The sequence below is a fragment of the Sphaeramia orbicularis genome, chromosome 6 (assembly GCF_902148855.1).
Source record: "Sphaeramia orbicularis chromosome 6, fSphaOr1.1, whole genome shotgun sequence".
NCBI classification, from domain to species: Eukaryota; Metazoa; Chordata; class Actinopteri; order Kurtiformes; family Apogonidae; genus Sphaeramia; species Sphaeramia orbicularis.
Window position 1 is genome coordinate 40,161,959 of NC_043962.1, and position 22,423 is coordinate 40,184,381.

General features: G+C 39.3%; 1 protein-coding gene across 1 annotated transcript in view; it reads left to right on the forward strand.

Moving 5' to 3' along the window:
* Positions 1–22,423, forward strand: part of LOC115421550 (sodium channel protein type 4 subunit alpha B-like) — a 52,119-nt gene that overhangs the window by 25,347 nt on the left and 4,349 nt on the right. Inside the window, exons 16-24 of the mRNA XM_030137481.1 lie at positions 5,480–5,821; positions 5,936–6,101; positions 12,169–12,329; positions 13,064–13,133; positions 13,222–13,376; positions 13,842–14,015; positions 15,115–15,222; positions 18,560–18,844; positions 19,761–19,814. Of these exons, the coding sequence (XP_029993341.1) occupies positions 5,480–5,821; positions 5,936–6,101; positions 12,169–12,329; positions 13,064–13,133; positions 13,222–13,376; positions 13,842–14,015; positions 15,115–15,222; positions 18,560–18,844; positions 19,761–19,814 (1,515 nt within the window). The remainder of the gene's footprint in view (positions 1–5,479; positions 5,822–5,935; positions 6,102–12,168; positions 12,330–13,063; positions 13,134–13,221; positions 13,377–13,841; positions 14,016–15,114; positions 15,223–18,559; positions 18,845–19,760; positions 19,815–22,423) is intronic.

The window sequence follows — 22,423 nt, forward strand, 5'->3', positions numbered from 1 at the left end:
ATAATAATAACCATCATCATCATCAAAATGATCGAAAACCTCCCCAATCAACAGTATGAAATAAAACAGCACTAAAACAATACCTAAAAGTAAGAAATTCAATTGTGATTGAATGATAGTAAAAATAAATTTAAAAAATCAACAAAATGAACAAAAATTTTGAAAACTAACAAAGTGAAAAAGAAACTAACAAAATAATCATCAAAATGATCACAAATGAAAACAAAAATCAGCAGTATGAAAACAATACTAAATCAAAACATTCGCATTGCATGTATTTTGTTCATTCTGATTCAGTAATATTTTACAAAATTAACAAAATAGTAAACAAACTGAACAAAAAATAAACCAGTATGAGCAACAACAGAACACAACAAGCAGTAAAAAAGGACTGAAATTAACAGAAAAAAAGAAGAAAGTTGGACAAAATGAAAAAAAAAAGAAAACTAGAAAAGTACTCAGAGAGCGCAGACCTCCACCAAGGCAGATCAGCCCCCCCCGCCTTCTGAACACCACCAAAATTGAATCATTTGTTCCTTGTGCCAGTGTCAACATTTCCTGAAAATTTCATCCAAATCTGTCCATAACTTTTTGAGTTATTTTGCTAACAGATAAACAGACAGACAAAGAGACAAAGCCTGATGGAAACATAACGGCAGAAGTAAAAGTAATTGTTAGTATGAGCTAAAAAAAGACATAAAAGACCAAATCTGAACTTTCTGGTAGAGCACAGGGTCTCACAAATAAAAGAATTGAAAAGAAAAAAACTCATGTTGCACTTATTTTGTACATTCTTAGTTGATGTTATGATAAAATGAATAAAAAGAGAACAAAGTGATCAAAATATTCAACAAAATGTGTCAAAAATTTGTAATTTTTTTTTTTTTTTTAGCAAAACAAGCCAAAACATTCTGATATCAGCTAAGACACATCATTAAACATCAGAAATGCCATCATCTTCCTCCAGTTCAGAAACTAAAGGATAACTAAAGCATTTTCAACATATTTTGAGGTGAAATTAAATAAACAACAAAATGAAACAAATGTAAGATGTGAAGTTGCTTATTTGTTAAATTATGTTCAAATTTATGTTTAATTTGACCATTTCCTGATCATTCTCACTCATTTTGTTGATTATTTTTAATTCAACTTTTATTTAATGAGGAAAGTCTCATTGAGATAAAAAAAAATCACTTAAAATCACTTTTACAAGCACATCCTGGCCAATATAAAAGCAGCATAGTTGACCATGTTACAAACAGGCATCTCTCTCTCTCTCTCTCTCTCTCTCTCTCTCTCTCTCTCTCTCTCTCTCTCTCTCTCTCTATATATATATATATATATATATATACACATATATACACATATATACACATATATATACATATATATATAGATAGATAGATAGATAGATAGATAGATAGATAGATAGATAGATAGATAGATAGATAGATAGATATACAGTACAGGCCAAAAGTTTGGACACACCTTCTCATTCTTCGCATTTTCTTTATTTTCATGACTATTTACATTGTAGATTCTCACTGAAGGCATCAAAACTATGAATGAACACATGTGGAATTATGTACTTAACAAAAAAGTGTGAAATAACTGAAAACATCTCTTATATTCTAGTTTCTTCAAAGTAGCCACCCTTAGCTCTGATGACTGCCTTGCACACCCTTGGCATTCTCTTGATGAGCATCAAGAGGTAGTCACCTGAAATGGTTTTCACTTCATAGCTGTGCCTTGTCAGGGTTACTTAGTGGAATTTCTTGCCTTATTGATGGGGTTGGGACCATCAGTTGTGTTGTGCAGAAGTCAGGTTGATGCACAGCTGACAGCCCTATTGGACAACTGTTAGAATGCATATTATGGCGAGAACCAATCAGCTAAGTAAAGACAAACGAGTGGCCATCATTACTTTAAGAAATGAAGGTCAGTCAGTCTAGAAAATTTCAAAAACTTTGAATGTGTCCCCAAGTGCAGTCGCAAAAACTATCAAGCGCTCCAACGAAACTGGCTCACATGAGGACCGCCCCAGGAAAGGAAGACCAAGAGTCACCTCTGATGCTGAAGATAAGTTCATCTGAGTCACCAGCCTCAGAAATCGCAAATTAGCAGCAGCTCAGATTAGAGACCAGATGAATACCACACAGAGCTCTAGCAGCAGACACATCTCTACAACAACTGTTAAGAGGAGACTGCGTGAATCAGGCCTTCATGGTCAAATAGCTGCTAGGAAACCACTGCTCAGGAGAGGCAACAACACAAGAGATTTATTTGGGCCAAGAAACCCAAGGAATGGACATTAGACCAGTGGAAATCTGTGCTTTGGTCTGATGAGTCCAAATTTGAGATCTTTGGATCCAACCGCCGTGTCTTTGTGCGACGCAGAAAAGGTGAACGGATGGATGCTACATGCCTGGTTCCCACCGTGAAGCATGGAGGGGGAGGTGTGATGGTGTGGGGGTGCTTTGCTGGTGACGCTGTTGGGGATTTATTCAAGATTGAAGGCAACCTGAAGCAGCATGGCTACCACAGCATCCTGAAGTGACATGCCATTCCATCCGGTTTGCGTTTAGTTGGACCATCATTTATGTTTCAACAGGACAATGACCCCAAACACACCTCCAGGCTGTGTGAGGGATATTTGACCAAGAAGGAGAGTGATGGAGTGCTGCACCAGATGACCTGGCCTCCACAGTCACCGGACCTGAACCCAATCGAGATGGTTTGGGGTGAGCTGGACTGCAGAGTGAAGGCAAAAGGGCCAACAAGTGCTAAGCATCTCTGGGAACTTCTTCAAGACTGTTAGGAAACCATTTCAGGTGACTACCTCTTGATGCTCATCAAGAGAATGCCAAGAGTGTGCAAAACAGTCATCAGAGCTAAGGGTGGCTACTTTGAAGAAACTAGAACATAAGAGATGTTTTCAGTTATTTCACACTTTTTTGTTAAGTACATAATTCCACATGTGTTCATTCATAGTTTTGATGCCTTCAGTGAGAATCTACAATGTAAATAGCAAGGTTATAATAGTTTTGGATTTTTAATTATAGTTTAGTTTTAATTAGTTTTGACTTTTATTTCTCTTATTCAGTTAGTTTTAATTAGTTTTTAGAGCAGGTTTGTTAGTTTTTATTAGTTATCGTTTTTTTCTGAATGCTTAGTTTTAGTTTAATTTAGTTTTAGTATTAGTTTTAGTTATTTCATATATTTTATCTTCCTCATCATCCTATTCAAAGAAATTAGTGAGGCGCGGATATGGGTTACCCTGGACACTTTATTTGGGGGTCGGGTTAGGGCGGCTCATGGACTGAGCAGAGACACAATGTACTGTACAATGTATAAATTCCCTATAGCAGGTTGGGGGGGGTGCAATCCATACACAACGTCACTTACGTGAAACAATGCGAAGATGTGCAAAGCATGAGAGGAGATGCACAAAGCAGCCAGCAGTTAAAGCAGATAGAAACATATATAACCAGCTAACCAGCAGTTAAAGCAGATAGAAACATATATAACCAGCTAACCAGCAGTTAAAGCAGATAGGAACATATATAAACCAGCTAACCAGCAGTTAAAGCAGATAGGAACATATATAACCAGCTAACCAGCAGTTAAAGCAGATAGAAACATATATAACCAGCTAACCAGCAGTTAAAGCAGATAGAAACATATATAACCAGCTAACCAGCAGTTAAAGCAGATAGGAACCTATTATAAACCAGCTAACCAGCAATTAAAGCAGATAGGAACCTATTATAAACCAGCTAACCAGCAGTTAAAGCAGACAGAAACATATATAAACCACTTATAAACATATCTAACCCAGTTCCTCATCAGTAAACCACACCTTAGCAGATCTCTCATCTCTTAATCATCTCCAGTTCCATTATTAGCTAACTTTGCTTCAGTTCAGTTCAGCTAGCTGTAGCTAGTAACATCAAACGTTTTTTACCATTCTAACAGGTTCCATACCTCTGTAATTGGATTAGTTTTCATCCTCCTCTTTTCTCCTCTTCTAAACTGTGCAGTTCAGGGCTTGGAAGGCCTTTTCATGGTGATAAACTGTCCAGTTTTAACCTGGATGCTAGTCCTGTTTGACTCTGTCCTTTAGCTCTGCTCGGTCTGTCACTCACGCGCACACACACGGTATGCCAAAAAAAAAAAAAAAAAAAAAACCTGACCCATGTATCACTACAGTAAACCCCAGACAGGACTGTGCTGCTGTGTCCCACCTTCAGTCTGTATGTTCCAGGTAGAGTGGGGACCAGAAGACGACTGGAAACCACCAGTGACCAGACATGACAGACTGTGAAGTGTCGTATGGTGTCACCAGCTCAAACTGCTGGAGCCAAATAAATTAATTTCATATCAATCCGACATTGACAAAGACGAAAACGAAGGGAATTGTATCCATAATTTTTATACGTTTTAGTTAGTTTTGTAAGCTCACGATACAGTTTCAGTTAGTTATCGTTTTTTTTCTTTTAATTAGAGTTTTTATTTATTTCAGTTAACGAAAATGTTTTTTCAATTTTAGTTTTCGTCATTTCGTTCGTTTTCGTTAACGATAATAACCTTGGTAAATAGTCATGAAAATAAAGAAAATGCAAAGAATGAGAAGGTGTGTCCAAACTTTTGGCCTGTACTGTATATATATATATATATATATATATATATATATATATATATATATATATATATATATATATATATATATATATAAATACACATATAGATATATAGATATATTCTATTGTTCTTATATTTTGATTAACTGCTGACGATAAAACTAATTACCCTTTGGGGATAATAAAAATTTCATTGGTCACTATAACTACATGTAATTTCTTGAGAGGCAGATGAGAGTATGCTGCATATATATATCACATCCCCATGGTCCAACACTGACATAAATGTTTTTAGAACCAGTCTATTTTCAGTCTCAAAACGAAAGACCAGACTTTATTCTGTATTACAAAAAAAACAAGTATATTTTTTAACTAGTTGAAGATGGGATGTGAGTCATCACTTATAATACCCAGATATCTGTGCTGAAGTAACTAAAGACAGGTTTAGTGATTCATTTGAACATATTTGTTTTATCAACATATAAAACTTTTTCAATTCCAGCACATTTTGTTGGACTATATTAAAATCCGTGTGCAGCTGTGAGAAGGTCAGGTTGGGTGTTGTGCGGTATATTACAGTGTGATCAGTGTAACAATGAACATTTTCATTGGAGATAGGTGGATCAATGTCATTTATGTAGAGGATTATTAGTTTAGGATTGATTACTTTAATTTTTCTTCATTTTGTTGATTCATTTGTTATTTTTTTTGTTCATATTGTTGATTAGTTGGTTTTTTTTTTTCATATTAATAGTCATTTATTTGTTAAGTAACTGATTCTCATCTTCATCCTCACCTATCTGTGTCTTTACGAGTCTGTTTATTTGTCCCCTGTGTAGCTGCGATTAGCCCGGTGGTGGGGGAGCTTCAGCAAGTGGTTAAGGATGGTGAGGTCAGGATTCAGGACTGTGTGGACCCTGGCTCTGGGCTTAGTGGTCTTCTTCTTTTCCCTGACCGGGATGACATTGTTCCAGGACGACTATTCCAAGAAAGTCTGTTGCATCGCTGCGGATTGTGAGCTTCCTCGTTTTCACATGGCTGACTTCTTCCACACATTCATGATTGTAAACAGGGCCCTTTATGGAGAATGGGTGGAGGTCCTATGGGAATGTATGGAGGTCTCTGGTGTTTTCAGCTGTCTGGTCTTCTTCGTTTTTCTCAAGATCATCGGGCACCTACTTGTGAGTCCACCTCCTGGTTTAAGTCTTGTTTTTCAGTTTGTCATTCTGTGAAGCTGCTGGTCCTCACTATGTTCTTGAACTTTGTGAGTGAGTATGTTTTTGGTTCTGTTGCAGGTTCTGAGTCTATTCCTATATTTGTTGATGAGCTGGTTCAGTAGCACTATGGAAGCTCCTGAAGAAGAAAAGATGCAGATCCTGAAGAAACGGTTAAATTGGGTAGTGGGTCCATTAATCCAGTGGTTGGCGGGAAAGAAGAACCAAGAGAATTCAGATCAATCTGGTAGAACCTTCTTCTTCTTCTTCATGTTAATTTTGAAATGAAACATTAAAAGAATACTGATGGTTCTTTTTCTAACTTCGCTCGGTGTTTCACTATGGGGAATCGCTAAGGCGTGACCAACTATGGAAGCTCCAATGACATCACGTCTGTCAATGACAGACAGGTTGAGCCATGCTCGGAGACCCACCCCCCCTTATTACCATGGTTGACCACTCCCTCCTAAATCATTCGTGCCTTCTTCCTTGAGAAACTACATAACTCCCTCAACGTGCTTCAGGCTTTTGGCTAACTGCTTAACAGTTCTCAGACATCCCGTCAAGGAGTAAGTTGTCAAACGCAGTTTTCCACTGTAGTCCGGATCGTGCTGAGTAAATACTTCACACAAGGTACCAGACCAATGCGTCAAGGCAAGTTGAATTTTACCAGTTTGGGTGACATTAGGTTGTTATCTGGACTTATTACTCTGAGCTTAGCTAATGTTTTATGACGAGCTAACTCATAGCATTGCTATTTGCTAGGTTATAGCTGCGCTATTAGCTCTAGCTTGGGCAGGTGGTATGTGTTGTGATGAGCCGAGTCTAATATTTACCCCCCTTTCCATAGTATGTCTACGGCCGCTACCCCCGCCAAAGGGTCAGAGCTGGAGGCTAAGGAGGCTGCATTCCACCTGTGTCCCGCATCATGTGGTGCCACCACCTCAGGCAGGGACCCTCACCCAATGTGCATAGCGTTCAAGGGCCCTAAACACACTCAAGCTTCGCTAGCAGACCCACTATCCTGTTCTCACTGCGCTTCAATGCCAGAGAAAATTTTGGAAAGGAGGCTGAGAGTAGCGGTAGCCAACAGTCAGGATCCCTGTCTGGCAGTCCTGTCTCCCAAGGCTGACATCCATTAGGCATGAGCTCCGCTGAGCTGGGCGGACATGATGGACGCAGAATCCCTAGTTATAGCCCTGTTCAATGGTTTAGATCAAGGACTACTGGGAGATGAGGACGCAGAGTGTGATGCTAACTCTGACCTCCTTGACATGGGGGATATGGAGGAAGAAGAGGAGGAGGATGACTCTCCTTTCCCACCCCAGCAGTCCAGACCATCAAGTGCTAGTGAGGTTATTCCACTCATGGACAGCAATTTGTATGAGGTCTGCAAAAAGGCTGCAGCCAAGCTGGGAATCCCCTGGCCAGCAGCCCAGGGTGCTGAGGGGATGGAGTGGGACCTGTACGATTGACACAAGCACATGGAGAACCCAAAAGCAGCACCTCAGATTTGAGTCTTTTAACAGATTTATTATCAGACGAACTAGTAACAGACAAGGAATAGGCAGCAGGTTGGTCAAGGCAGGCGGGGGTCGTGAACCGGGGAATCAAGACAGAACCAGAGGGAGCAGGCTGAGCCATGGTCGGTAGACGGAAGGTGGGTCGATATCCAGGGCAGAGACAGACAGGCTTGGTTGGGCGAAGGCGGGTCGATACCGGGGGCAGAAGACAGGCTGGCGTAGTCAGACGAGCGGAGGTTCAGGGAATCCGGGCAGGTGGGTCAGGTCGGGACAAAACAGGTTCTGGATTGGAGGTGCTGGAGAGTTGCAACAGAGTTGAACAATCTGGCGAAATATGTCCAAGGCAGAGGTTATGTAGGCCCAGGCCTAATAAGCGGCAGCTGGAACCCACAGGTGAAAAGAGTTGAGTGATTAGGGGAAGGGTCAGAGATGAGGAGGTGTGACTGAGAAAGAGAGAGAGAACAGAGCAAGTAGAGACGTGACAATGATGGTAAGAGGCTCCCGCCAGCCCAGCCTCCACCCAAAAAGCTTCTTCCAGCAGTGCCTGCTTGTATGAAAAAAATGAGTCGGTACTGGCCCAGCCCCTTTAAGAGCAAGCTGCCTACCAAGGGCTGTTCCAAGCTGGAGGTCCAGGGGATGAGTGAGCTGGGGCTGGCTGAACCCCCAGCTGTGGAGCCTTCAGTGGCTTACCACCTCCACCCCAATCGGAAATCACTCTCAGCATCTTCTAGCATTTTTCTGCCCAGTAAGTTGGATCGCCTCGCCACATCGATTTACCATAGGATGTACAAGTACGCAGCGCAATCAGCATGCTCCCTCAACGCTGTCACACTGCTGTCTGCATACCAGGCTGAGATACTGGAGGAGATGGGTTGTCAGCTGGATTGTCAGGCTCCGAACCCCATCTTCTGGGATGAGATATGTGTGGTGAATGACATTCTCCTACGCTCCTCTAGGGGAGCAGTTCAGGGTTGTGGCTGTGTTATGGGGCTAGCAGTTACAGGTGAGAGACCCCTGTGGCTAAATCTCTCTGGTCTCAGTGATTCTCAGAAAGCTGAGATCATGGATGCAGCTTATGACCCCACCAAGGGTCTCTTTGGCCCTGCATTGGAGAAGATGAAGGAAACAAGCACCCGTAGGAAGCAGGAGGGAGAAGCTTTTGACCTCGGTTTTCCCCGTAAACCCCAGCCACGTCCATCTCAGCCCCCCAGTGCTGGCTTTGCAACTGCAGCTATATGGGTGAGACACAGTGGCCCCTGTGCGCATAAGCTGGGGCCAACACAGCAGACAGGCCACCAGTCTAAGGTTGAGAGCTCAAAACCATGGGGAAAACAGTCCTTTGCAGCCGTGGGAGCGAGGAATCGGCCACCTTCTCACCCTGGCGAGGGGAAGAAGAAGCGTGCGACCTAGCACAGCCTTTCTCTCCACCATTAAAAAGATGGCAGGAGGGATTCAGCCCCTTAATACAAAGTTTGGAGGCTCCTATGGTTCCCTGTTCTTCAGGAGCCCTCCTTCAGTCTCTCTCCCCACAGTTTCAGGGAGAGGAGACGCAGGGGCAGGTTACATAGTGTCACTAAGCACTCACACAGTGTCACCACATGATTCCATGGTCTCTGTTAGTGCCACCAAACACTCTACAGTACCAAAGAATGCATCCCTGCATCCAGGCACGTTGCCAAAGGCAGAATGCTCCCCTCAATTAATGAACAAAACAATGATCAAAAAGAAAAGAGAATATTGCTGTGGTCCACCATTCCCAGTAGGGGGAGCTTAAACTCCACTGGCTGGGAACAGCCCTCTTCGTCGCAGGTGGATGACGTCACTCACGTGCAACGTTTTGGGTCCGCTAGCTTCATGAGCGGAACAGTGGCAGGCATACGTAGCTCCTCCTTGGGTGTTGCTAACAGTTGCCAGGGGTTACAGACTACAGCTTGCTATAAGGCCACCCAAATTCAGCAGCATGTTAACTTCTGTAGCAAATGGAGTGTCGGCTCAGGTCTTGGAGGAAGAGATTGTGTTGTTATTAAACAAACACTCAATCAGACCAGTCCTGAGTGAGGAAATTCATCAGGGTTTTTATTCCCGTTACTTCCTCATTCCAAAGATGGGAGGCTCATCCCTGTGGCCCATTTTAGACCTCCGTGTGTTAAACAAACATCTACGGAAATACATGTTCAGAATGCTTCTCACAAATAGTGCTCTGCAGTTCGATCCGTCCAAACGACTGGTTTGTGATGATCGACTTAGCAGATTGCCATTTATCCAGCATACAGGAAATTTCTCAGGTTTGTGTGTCAAGGAGCAGACAAGTTCCAGACAATCCCATTTGGTCTTTCTGTAGCTCTGAGGCTGTAGAGCAAGTTTGTGGAGGCAGCGCTGTTTCCATTAAGCAACAGCAGCATCAGGATATTTTCATACATAGACGATTATCTCATTTGCTCCCACTCATGGGAGCAGGTGGTCAGAGATTCTGTTATGGTGTTAAATCACCTCAGGGACCTCGGTTTCAGAATAAACGAGGTAAAGAGTCACCTGGAGCCGGCACAGTGCACGGAGTACCTGGGGCTCAGTATAAACTCCCTCACTTATTGGGTCAGGCTGTCAGAGGGGAGGGAGACAGCTTTCAGAAAATGTCACACTTTTTCAACTAGGGAAAGGAGTGACATTCAGACTGTACCTCTGGCTTCTCGGACTCATGGTGTTGGTTATATCAGTGGTGCAATTAGGGCTGCTCATGATGAGGGATTTTCAGAGATGGACGGTGTCTCTGTGCCTCTACTCTCAGTGTCATCTGCACCGCAGAGTGAAAGTAACAGTGCAGTGTGTTGCGTCTCTCCAGCCGTGGAGAGAGCCGGCAATGCTGACGTCAGGCACACCTCTGGGAACGGTGTCATCCAGGGTTACCCCCATAGTGAAACACCTCACTCTGTTATCAAAGAACCAGGGATTACACAAGTAACCCTCAATTTTTCAACTGTATCTCTTTAAAGGGGTTCTTTGTAGTATTTTTTCATCCCTACTTCTGCTGAATGAATTTCATCCTTGAGGGGGACAACCAACCAATTGAAATAACAGACAGGTTGTGACTGAGTTTTCTTCCACCTATATCCTAACTAACGTTCACCTGAACCAAACTGTCGGCAGTCTCAGAATTCGCAAATGTCCCCATGCACTGGGACGCTGTAATGGAGGAGTGAAATATCTATGCCTGTGAATACATAAGGAGGACATCAAATTATACAGTTGAATACATAAGGAGGACATTATTCTTCCCTGCGGGATTGCACCTAAATGAAATTAATTAACCCTTTCATGCATGACATCACTGCAGTGGACAGATATTCAGTCTTTAATTAAAGCTACATTATTTGCAGTTATGACTCTAACTCTTAATTATGCCATTGTGTTTTCTAATATTTCTTGGGCTCACAAATGCTGCTGTGACACTTGAATTTCTCCACTGTGGGATAAATAAAGTCCGATCTTAACCTGATATATTGTTTAATGAACCCAAAACATGTGGCTGCAAAGAAATTCTTTAATAATCTGCATTTTAGGCAATAGTTTGTTCAGTTTAATCCTAATGGTTTTTGTCATTTTGTCTCAGTGACTGAAGTTTCCCTGAATATAATCACTGTGGACAGTTATATTTTACACTGAAATGATATGTTTTTTTTAAATCAGTGATATATTCTGTTTCTGGACAGAGTTTTATGGATGTGTTCATGCATAAAAAAATGACATGTTAAACTGCTGATGCATCAGATCCACTAAAATGAATAGCAGTGTAGAAATCCATAAGTCTATATTTCATATCAAAAATGTCACTAGTTTATTAATAATTAATGCATGAAAGGGTTAATATGCTACCATTTAAGCAGTTTTCCCTGTAATATTATTGTGATTGAAAGAACTACATTTAAACTTCCGCACTGACCCAATGTTCCCCCACACCGTCTCCCTCTCTTTTGCAGCTGCAGCAGTGTTGCACTCCTTTCTAAAAACATGTTCACACTCGCTGTATGAGCGCATTAAGATGTCCAATTCTAGTGGGGTGAAAAACGCAGCCCTCCCCTTCCCTGTTGCCATGGTGACTCGTCGAATCGGGGCTTCATTGATGCTGTCTTTTTATAGTTGTGGTGCACGTGCTTAACTAAAGGTGAAAGTACTCTGAGTTGACCAAACTAAGTCAAATCGGCTGTTCTGGAACAGAAAACTCAGAGTTTCCTGTCTCAGAGTAGATCAACTCCGAGTTCAGGGTTAGACTCAGAGTTTGTTGAACCTGCTTTGGGAAAAGGATCCCTGGTCAATGTCTCATGTTTTGGTTGAAGGCCCCATGGTGTTGGTTTTGCTCATCCTGGGAAAGCAGCAGAGTGACTCACTACTCCCTCTAGTGGTCATGTAAATCCTCCTGAATGTCTGTGTTATCATAGTTCATATCTCTACAATCCAATACATTGGCATCTCAGGCTGAGCTTCATCCCTCTTTATTCTCAACACGCTAGGGATAAATCTTTAAATACTGTATTTGAGAGTAGAAATACCACCGGCAGTCCCTTTAGATGGACGGACGGACAGATGATCAGATAGATAAATGGACAGACAGACTTTATATACCCCAAACTAGGAAATGCCAGTGCAGCAGCAGAACACACAATAAAAATAAAAGCAAACGAGTAAAAATACAATACAAGAGTAAACACTATAGATAGTAATGGTTGAATGTATGAAGCATTTTTTTTGTATTTGTGATTTACTGATTTATTATGTATCTGCAAACTTCATCTGTAGCGGTCCAAAGTCAGAGGGACAAGAGGAAGAAGGAGTATGTGGCCTTGACCTTTGTGCCCTCAGATGAACCGGCATCAGAACTCAAGGATCCCACAGAACTCAAGGACCCCACCTTTAAGAATGGAAAAGAAAGCAGCACCCTCCCAGTTGCAGAGGCTGAGGTCAGACTCCAGACTCAAAACTCACAAGTAAAAACTAATCTGTCATAAAACATGATTTTCACACAATAGTTATACATTTGAACAAACAAGTTGTGAATTTGAATTATTATAACAATTTTGATATGGTCATGCACTGAATCATGGGTAATTATCAGGCATATGAGCTAGATCAGGTTTTCAAATTGGACTACTACCACAACCACTAGTACTATGACTGCTACTTCTACTACTACTACTACTACTACTACTACTGCCATTACTACTACTACTACTACTACCACTACAACCATCACTACTACTAATGCTACTACCATTACTATTTCTACTACAACAACTAATACCTCCTCTACTAATAATAATACTTCTACTGCTGCCTCTACCACCACTACTACTACTACTACTTCTAATACCAGTACCACTACTACTACTATAACTACTACAACAATTACTAATACCAATACCATCATTAGAATTACCACTACTGCTTCTATGACTAATTCCACTAGGACTACTAATACCACTACAACTATTACTACTACTACAACTACTTCTATGACCACCACGACTACTAGTACTACTAGAGGTACTGCTGGTATTGCTACTATTGCTACTACTACTACTACTACTACTACGACTAGTCCTACTACTACTACCATGACATCTAGTACTTCTGCAAACCCCACTACTACTACTATAATCAGAATCAGAATCATATTGAGTGAAATCTTTTGCAGAAACTTGTGCAGAAGGTCAACGACAGTGAAGATGATCCTGGAAACACTCCTGAGAACTGCTGCAGTGACAGTATGAACACACACAGACACACACATAAATGATGATACTAGCATTAACGTTTTGGATCAAATATAAACTATGTGTGTGTATATTTCAGAATGTTACAGCTGCTGCCCATTGCTGGATATAGACGCATCCCAGGGAATCGGGAGGGTCTGGTCTATTTTCAGGAAAACCTGCTTCATCATCGTCCAGCACAGATATTTTGAGAACATCCTCACCTTCATCATCATACTGAGCAGTTTATTTTTGGTAAATACTAACATTATGCATTTGGGAAAACTCTCACTGTGACTGTGTGGTAAACATATGTTATTATTTAACTTTCTTGTTTTGGAAATTTACATTTATATCTTTTTCTTAGCCTCAGTTTTTATTGACACTGTATAATGTTACTTTTGTCAGGTTTGCAGAATAACTAAACTATCAGACACTAAAATTTAATGGCATTTAAATGTTTTTGAAGATTTTTAGCCTGATTTGTGTTTGACTTTTAGAAAAATCAGTGGTGCACGGTTAAATAAATTAAATAAGTAGGGTTTGTTTGTTTTACTTTTTCCCTTCAATTCAGGTTTTAGTGCAGGAAGAGTTGAGTCCATTGCAATGTAAAGTTTTCTAAAATGTCATCACATCAGTGGAACACACCTGCTCAGTGTCATTTTGCTATGAACACCTGTCCAAATGGTGACATGAGTATCTGTCTGTGTGTATGAACAGGCGTTTGAGGACATCCATCTGGTGTCCAGGGAGACCCTTAAGGAAGTAGTGGACAACGCAGACAAGGTGTTCACTTATCTGTTTGTACTGGAGGTGCTTCTGAAGTGGGTCGCCCATGGATTCAGGAAATACTTCACAAATGGCTGGTCCTGTTTTGACTTCATTATCACAATTGTAAGAACACACACGATTAATATAAATACTTAGAATAAAACTAACACTGGTGTATTAGGGACATTTTGATCAAATAAGATACAATAAAAATGTTTGGTGTGTTTTACAAGATTTTACCTATTTTTCTGAGTTCTCTCTGGTAAATTATTTCTTTAATCTTAGAAAGTGGTCCACTTTTTTTTTCTTATGGTTTATTATCATGAATATGTCAATCTTTTCTTATACATTTGGGACTTTTTTAAAGTAAATTTATCACTTAATGACTTTATTCAACAAAGTTTTGAATTTCTTTTCAAAATATGACTCCATTGCCCTTCTTCCTGAAAAAATAAAATAAAATCTTGCTACCTTAAGTGGCCCTAATACACAATTGTACTAATTGGTTAACAGCTCTCTCAGGTAAATTAAAGCTATACCATGTCTATATCTGGACAGAATAAATAAAACAGTTCAAATGTCCAGACCTGAGCACATTGAAAGTTACTGAAGGAAGCTGAATGGTCACAAGCATCATTTAAAGCTCAACTGCTTGTATTTTTATGACAGAAGTGTCTTAAAACTGCATGACAGCTGAACGCTGTCATTAAATAAATGCAAATAATTAACTCAAATGCCAATATTTATTTGAGGAGGGTTACTTTAGTTAATGGAGATGAATTCAATTGCAGTAGTTGGGATTCAACCTGTAAAGCCCAATGTCTTTAAATATTTACAACAGCACTTAAAAATTCAAACATTTGGCACTGAAATATAATGATATAATGTTTGGACCTGATCTAGATTTGGATCAATACACAACACAGTTAAATACCTTTATACCTCAGTTTCCAGTGAGAAAGTGCTTTTGGGCAATTTTAGTTACTCATCATTTGTTACACCTCCTATATTTTTCAGGTTCTGGAAGTCAAGTTACCAAAATAAAAAAGATAAACTACTACTAGCCAGTTCTTCAAAATATAAAACTATCGATAGTATTTTTGATTAAGTTTACTTTGACCTCAAAGGCTGAAGATCTGTTAACAGGTAACCATGGCAATAGGAGTGATAAGAATGTGTGATTATGTCAGTGTGACTTTACCAAGTGCGCTGTGTCTTCCAGTTGTTGCTTGTGTCCACGTCGGCTGAAATGGCAGGAGTTGAACCATCTCTGAGGTACCTGAGAGCTCTGAGGCCTCTGAGGGTCCTGTCTCACATCCAGGGCACAAAGGTGAGACAGATGATTCAAATAGACAGACTGACAGACAGAGGTGGGGGAAGTATTCAGATCCTTTACTTCAGTAAAAGTTCTAGTAGCACACACAGAAAATACTGTGCTTCAGGTAAAATATCATTCAGAACCTTAATTAAGTAAAAGTAATAATTATTGTGTTGTGAAGTGGTCCTCATCAGTGTTTTACTACATTTGGGTTTATTTTCCTGCTGCATTAATATGTATGTTACGTTTTCACATTCCCAGTGGGGCCTGGCAGCGCCGTGCTTGGCAGCAGCCGCCCATTGATATATGAGTGTGTGCGTGAATGGGTGAATGTGAGGCTTTGTAAAGCCCTTTGGGCACCATGAAGGTGTAGAAAATGGGCTATGTAAGTGAAGTCCATTTACCATTTTACCATTTACATTTTAATGCTGTGTAATTTTTAGGTTGGTCTCATTTTAACTGCTTAACATCATTGCTGTCCAGTCAGAACCACTTGTCCCTTTACTCAAGTAAAAATATAAAACTTCAGTTTCTGAAATGTTATCAAAGTACAAAAGTATAAGTGTAGCCTTTAGGACATTTCTACCAGCTGTTTCTGTTGAAAACAAACTGTACCTCAGGCCACATAATGTAAACATTTAAGTTGTAAAGTAATGAACATTACATTTTCTCTTGTGTCGTCTTTTTTTTTGTTTTTGTTTTTGTTTTGTCTTTTGTCCCAGCTTCGGTGGCCCAGAGGGGTAACAGCCCAAAAAATTATCCACTATAAGAAAAAAAAAAGATTGTCATTTTTCAGAAAGAAGTATCTGAAAAATCAATGTACCCCTTAAACAAAAACTTGCATGAAAAAAACAATCTCTTAAAAAAAACAAAAAAACAACTTGTAACAAAAAATACATTTGTAAAAAGAAATAAAATAAATTTGTATGATTTTTTAAAAATAATATCCTCAAATGAAATAGACTAATACAAATGTAAGTGTCTCAAAATAAAATTGAGCAACATCATAAATTAAATTCAGTGGTAGGTTTTAAAATACGTTGCCCCAAAATAAATATCATCCAAATAAAAAAGACAATTAGTCAATGAAAAAATACATTTATTAAAGAGCAAAGAGTATTTGAAAATATAAAATTTCATATGCCTAAAAAAGAAAACACTTCACTTTTTAAATTAGGTTCATCACAAAAAAGAAAGAAAGAAAGAAAGAAAGAAAGAAAGAAAGAAAGAAAGAAAGAAAGAAAGAAAGAAAGAACATCATCATCCACCTTTTTAATTAAGGGGGCCTCTGTTTACCTGAAAGATCTCTTGCTTTAAAATCAGTGCTAATCCTAAGGAAGAACCCACAGGAAGTGGAGGTCGGTGAGCTAAAAATAAAATTATTTTAAAAATACAGACATTTATATAGTTTGCAAAGCAGATAAATGATTAAATAAGGTTCCCGTGTCTGCTTAAGGTTAGGCCTGGGTGTTAAATGGTTAAGGTTAGGGTTAGGGTATGGTTGGGGTCAGTTTTCATTGGTAAATGGCCCTTGTGTGCACTGTGTGAAGGTTCATTGCTAAGCTAATGCTAATGCGAAAAGTTGACTGCAACTTTGTGAACTACCAGTGCAAGTAAGCAATTGTTCAATTTGTTCAACTGCCTGACATTTAATATTATTTTGATGAAAATTAACTACAAAAAGTTCTAAAATTCTTTTATTTTGAGGAGGAGATGTGGAACTTCCTGTGGCGCTCCACTATCGTGGCATTGCTCATTTATTTCAGTTAGATCACTTCTCAACTCAAACGGAGTCACTTAACTAACGCCAGCTCAAGAAGGACAACTGTCTATTTTGTGGAGACAGAGAAGATGTTTTGTGTTTTTTGTGGTGAACAGTTGTGCACAGAGGGATCCTTTTGTGCGCACTGTGGTGGACCTTAACCTTAAGCAGACACAGGAACATTATTTAATTGTTTAACTGCTTTGCAAACTATATTAATGTATACAGTTTTAAAATACCTTTATTTTTAGTGCACTGACCTCCACTTCCTGTGGGTTACTTCCTTAGCATTAGCCACATTAGCTGAAGGTTAAATTAAAAATTAAAAATTTTCAGCCCATGCTTTTATTTTTTGAGGTGGCCTTAATTTTAAAGCAAGAGACCTTTCAGGTAAACAGCCCCCCCCAATTGAAAAGGTGGATGATGCTTTTTTTTTTTTTTTTTTTTTTTGATGAACCTTATTTAACTAGAAGCACTCAGAGAGCGCAGACCTCCGCCAAGGCTAATCAGTGGGCCCCCCCACGCCAAGGAGGTTATGTTTTTGCCAGGGTTTGTCTGTCTGTTTGTCTGTCCGTTAGTGTGCAACATAACTCAAAAAGTTATGGACAGGTTTTGATGACATTTTCTGGTCTGCGCCCCCCCCCGTGGGCCCCCCCACCCCCGATCAACACCAAAATTTAATCATTTCTTCCTTATCCCATTTCCAACAAACCCTGAAAATTTCATCAAAATCTGTCCATAACTTTTTGAGTTATGTTGCAAACTAACGAACAGACAAACAGACAGACAGACAGACAAACCCTGGCAAAAACATAACCTCCTTGGCGGAGGTAAAAAGAGAAGAGGTCTTCTTTTGAGGAATATGAAGTTTTATATTTTCAAACACTTTTTTTTTTAATAAATGTATTTTTTAACTGAGTAATTGTCTTTTTTATTTGGATAATATTTATTTTGGGACAACATATTTTAAAACCTAACATTGAATTTAATTTTGATGTTGCTTAATTTTTTTGAGACACTTTTTTTGTAGAAGTCTATTTTATTTTAGGAGATTATTTTATTTAAAAAAAAAAATACGCAAGTTTATTTTATTTCTTTGTACAAATTTATTATTTATTACAAGTTGTTTTTTTAGGAGATAGTTTTTTTTTTTTTTTTTTTATACAAGTTTTATTTTAGGGGTACATTGATTTTGCAGATACTTCTTTTTAAATAAATCACAATCCTTTTTTTTTTTTTTTTTGTTCTTATAGTGGATTCTTTTTTCAGCTGTTGCACCTCTGGACCACCGCACTCAGCCATTTAGTTTGAAATTAGTCTTGATGTTGAGAAGGTGCACTATCATGTAAAATATCAGTTATCAATAACTTTCCTCAAATACATTAAAACTAGTCCTATGACTTCTTTGAAAATGTATGGAGCAGATAGTCATGTTAAAATTTAGGCTTAAAAGAACTAGTTAACATTCCATCACTGGAAACAGATGTCTGCATCTGTTTTTTCTTTCCTACTCTCACTTTCACCATCTTCATCCATCTCTGTCTCTGGTGCAGTCTCTCACTGATCTGCCCATCTCTCTGTTGACAGCTGTCGGTTGGGGTCCTGCTCAGACTCGTTCCAGCCCTCATCGATGCTCTGCTGGTGTCTATGGTGGTCTGGCTTATGTTCAGCGTCATGGGTGTGAACTTGTTTGCAGGAAAGTTCTTTTACTGTTTTAATGAGACATCAGAAGAGTACTTCCCCATCGAGGATGTGAACAACAAGACCGAGTGTGTCGCACTGATAGAGTCAAACTTCACTGAAGTTCGCTGGAAGAACAAACCCATAAACTTTGACAACGTGGCGAATGCTTATCTGGCGCTGTTCCATATGGTCAGTTGTAACACAGGAAGTAACCAGTACACACTGCAGTGAAACAACACAATAGATTTTGAGCACAAAATGTATAAAACAGTGGCATGAAAAATTCTGTGAACTCTTAAAAATTTCCAATTTTCTACACAAATTCATCATAAAATGTGATGCGATCTGGATCTTAGTCACAAGTGCAGACAAACACAATGTTCTAATATCACATAAACAAATACTTTGTCTTTATTGAACACACATATTAACCCATATAGACCCAAACATCCACCATCGAACAAAACCATCAACTGATGTAAGCTGTGTAATACCTGTTGTTCCACTAATTCTATCAATCCATGTAAATAATTGGTATGCAGTTTGTCATCTTTTCATGGTCATCAGATATGACCCACTTGGACTTTTAGAGGTTCCATAGTTACTGTGGAAACACTGTTATCTTCTACAACACTGATTCACCAGTAAAACCCATGGAGTTGGATCAATGACAGTAAATGGACACACTTGGTTTATGTTCAGTTATTGAGATATTTTACTGAAAAACTCACTTTTTCTTCAGTTTTCTCTGTTTCTGATACAATAACCCTCAACTTTATTGTGAGTTTTTACGAACATCTTTATGATCAGTAAATTAAATCTAGGAAAATGCATGATTTTCACTGAAAGAATGTTAAATACAGAGAATAGTATTACAATTAATGGAGAAAAATCCCTCAAGAAAGGTCAAATAAAGAGAAAAAATAATTGGGGAACTGCCATAAAAGTAGCACTGGGTCTTTATGGGTTAAACTTTCACAGTGCTGCTGGAAAAAGCGATCACTTGGACTTGTAATTCAATTATACACAGCTAATGAACATAATCAAAGTCAGACTTTAATACTCTTAAGCTAAAATTGTGTTTTTATGTTGTTTGTTGTTTCAGGCCACATTTAAAGGCATCTTGGATATTCTCTACGCAGCCACAGATTCCAGAATGGTCAGTGACATAGATACTGATATTAGTACTAACAGTACAAGAACATCATACATTGAAGAGCTTTCTAATCTGTATACTGAAGGCAAACAGGATATTTTTTTTCGAAGTGGCAACTGACACAGTGCTGTGGCATGAAATATCAGTTAGTCTGTTACCACAGAGCCAATCAGTGCCCTCATTATATCATGTCTAGACTGGTAACTTGTTATAGCCCAAAAAGTATCAGGCAGTCAAATAGTAAATAGGTCAGACTAAGTGACAGTGGAGATTTCACTCAATAGGCAACATTTTGGACTGCAATGCGAAAGACTCTGGTTCAATTCCCGGTTGAAATAAAAAAAATTTCCGGTAGATTTTCAAAGGGAGGGGGGGGCACGGCACCAAGGGTGCCAGTAGGTAAAATCCAACACTGATACAAATTAGCCACTGAGACAACATTCAGAGTGCAGAATTCAGAGCACTGCACTCCATACACTGAACTGACACAGAACTGAAAAGTAACACAGCACACTGCTGCATCTAACATGTGGCTCCACCCAAACTCTACAGCCTCAATCTCACTGACTGCACAGAGCAAAGAACACCATAAAACAACATACAGAGTATTTACAACAATAATTCCTATTCTATACTACATACTATCACTAATTTGTCATTTCTTCCATCAATTGCCACAGTACTGTGGTAGCAAAATGCACAAAAGAATGCACTGAAGTATACACAATATGTCACTAGTACTGAGTTCATGTAACAGTGTCTGTGATTGGCTCTAGTACAAATGTTAACATTTGATTGGCTCTGTGGCAATAGACAAACCAATATTTCATGCCACTGTACTGTGGCAGTAGCCATTGCCTATTTTTTTCCAAGTCCAGATAGGTTCATACTGTCTACTAAAACTTATACAGATTCCTTTTCTTATTTGCTAGACAGATGGAAAAAGAGTTAATTCTTTTACCTTGACATGTTCCGCCTACAGCCTGTAGCCTTCCTCAGAAGGGTCACTTGTTCCTGTGACGTGTCATTGTCAGCTGTTTTATCCTGGTTCGCCAGGCAGTAGGGGGCGATTATGTCCCCTACTGCCTGGCATCCCACAGAGGACAGCATCCCAGGTGTGGGATGAGGTGTAGGATCCCTCCTCCCTGTTCATGGTCCTCAGGGCCTGTTTTATGGACTGGGAAGAGGCCACGGTCATCCACTCTGAAACCAGCAAATACCACCAATGGATCAGGGAGGCCATAGAAATCAGAAAACGGGCCCCGAGGACCATGAACAGGGAGGAGGGATCCTAAACCTTATCCCACACCTGGGATGCTATCCTCTGTGGGATGCCAGGCAACAGGGGGCATAATCGCCCCCTGTTGCCTGGCAAACCAGGATAAAACAGCTGACAAGTACATGTCACACGAACAACAAGTGACCCTTCTGAGGAAGGCTTCAGATTGTAGCCGAAACATGTGAAGGTAAAAGAATTAACTCTTTTTCCATCTGTCTGGCAAATAAGAAAAGGAAACTGTATTTTTTTCCTGTCATGTCAGTCTGTGTGTGTGTGTGTGTGTGTGTGTGTGTGTGTGATAAATATAACTCATTAATGGGTACAGCAATCTTTATGAAACTTGGTATTTATAATAACTGACTGAATATCTGGAAACGGATGGTGTTCCTTGCATCTAGCTTAAGAATTAACAAAAAAAAAAAAAGGTTGTGAAAATACACTTTTTAGCCTGTCAATACACACTGATAATATAAGTAACACTTCCAGAAACTCAAATTGCTTCTTCATAGAACTTTTATTTGACAGCCTAGTACAGGAATGCGTTGTGGAAAACTAATGGAATGGTTCCGCTTTGTCAAAGATGCCACACTCTGATTATAATCATTTATATTTTCAGTGTTTCTTGTCTGAATATCTAAGACAAAAACTGATTTTAATGACATGTCATTAAAATCATCACTTGTCATTTTAATTGACCCACAGTTAAAGCTGCGTATGACTTTTGACCAATTTTTCATCAAATCTGTAAAACCTGAGTCATAGCCTAAGTATCACAAATCCGTAAGTCTTTCCATGATCATACACCTAAAACTTTTCCCTCAAGGTGAACTATTTCGAAGTGTACTCCACCATAAACAGTCCATTTGTTTACAAACAGATCCAATGAACAGATTTGATGAAGAATCATGAAAAAGTAATTTGCAGCTGCAGTGTCCCCATGAAACACTTTGCACTGTGCTTTTACCCCTGAGAAAGCCCACTGTGATGTAATTGGTCAGTTCTACCTGTGCAACCGCGCCACAATGATCCACTGGTGACCCATGATTATTAACTAGCTCACAGGCCTGCCAACCTCTCAAAAACATTAACATTCAATACTGGAAAAAATAACCTTATACACCCCAAGAGCATAATGCATATTCACATTTTTTAAAATATCATTTCCAGAAAATGAAAAATTATGAAATACTTTTACATTAATTAGAGATGGTTTGTTTACTGTCTTGTATATACAGTGTTTTTAGTTTCTTTTTCAAGTGAAGTAATAACTGGTATAGCAGCATTACTTCTGCACATCAACACCAAAGGGAGAATTGGATTATCGGAGCTGTGT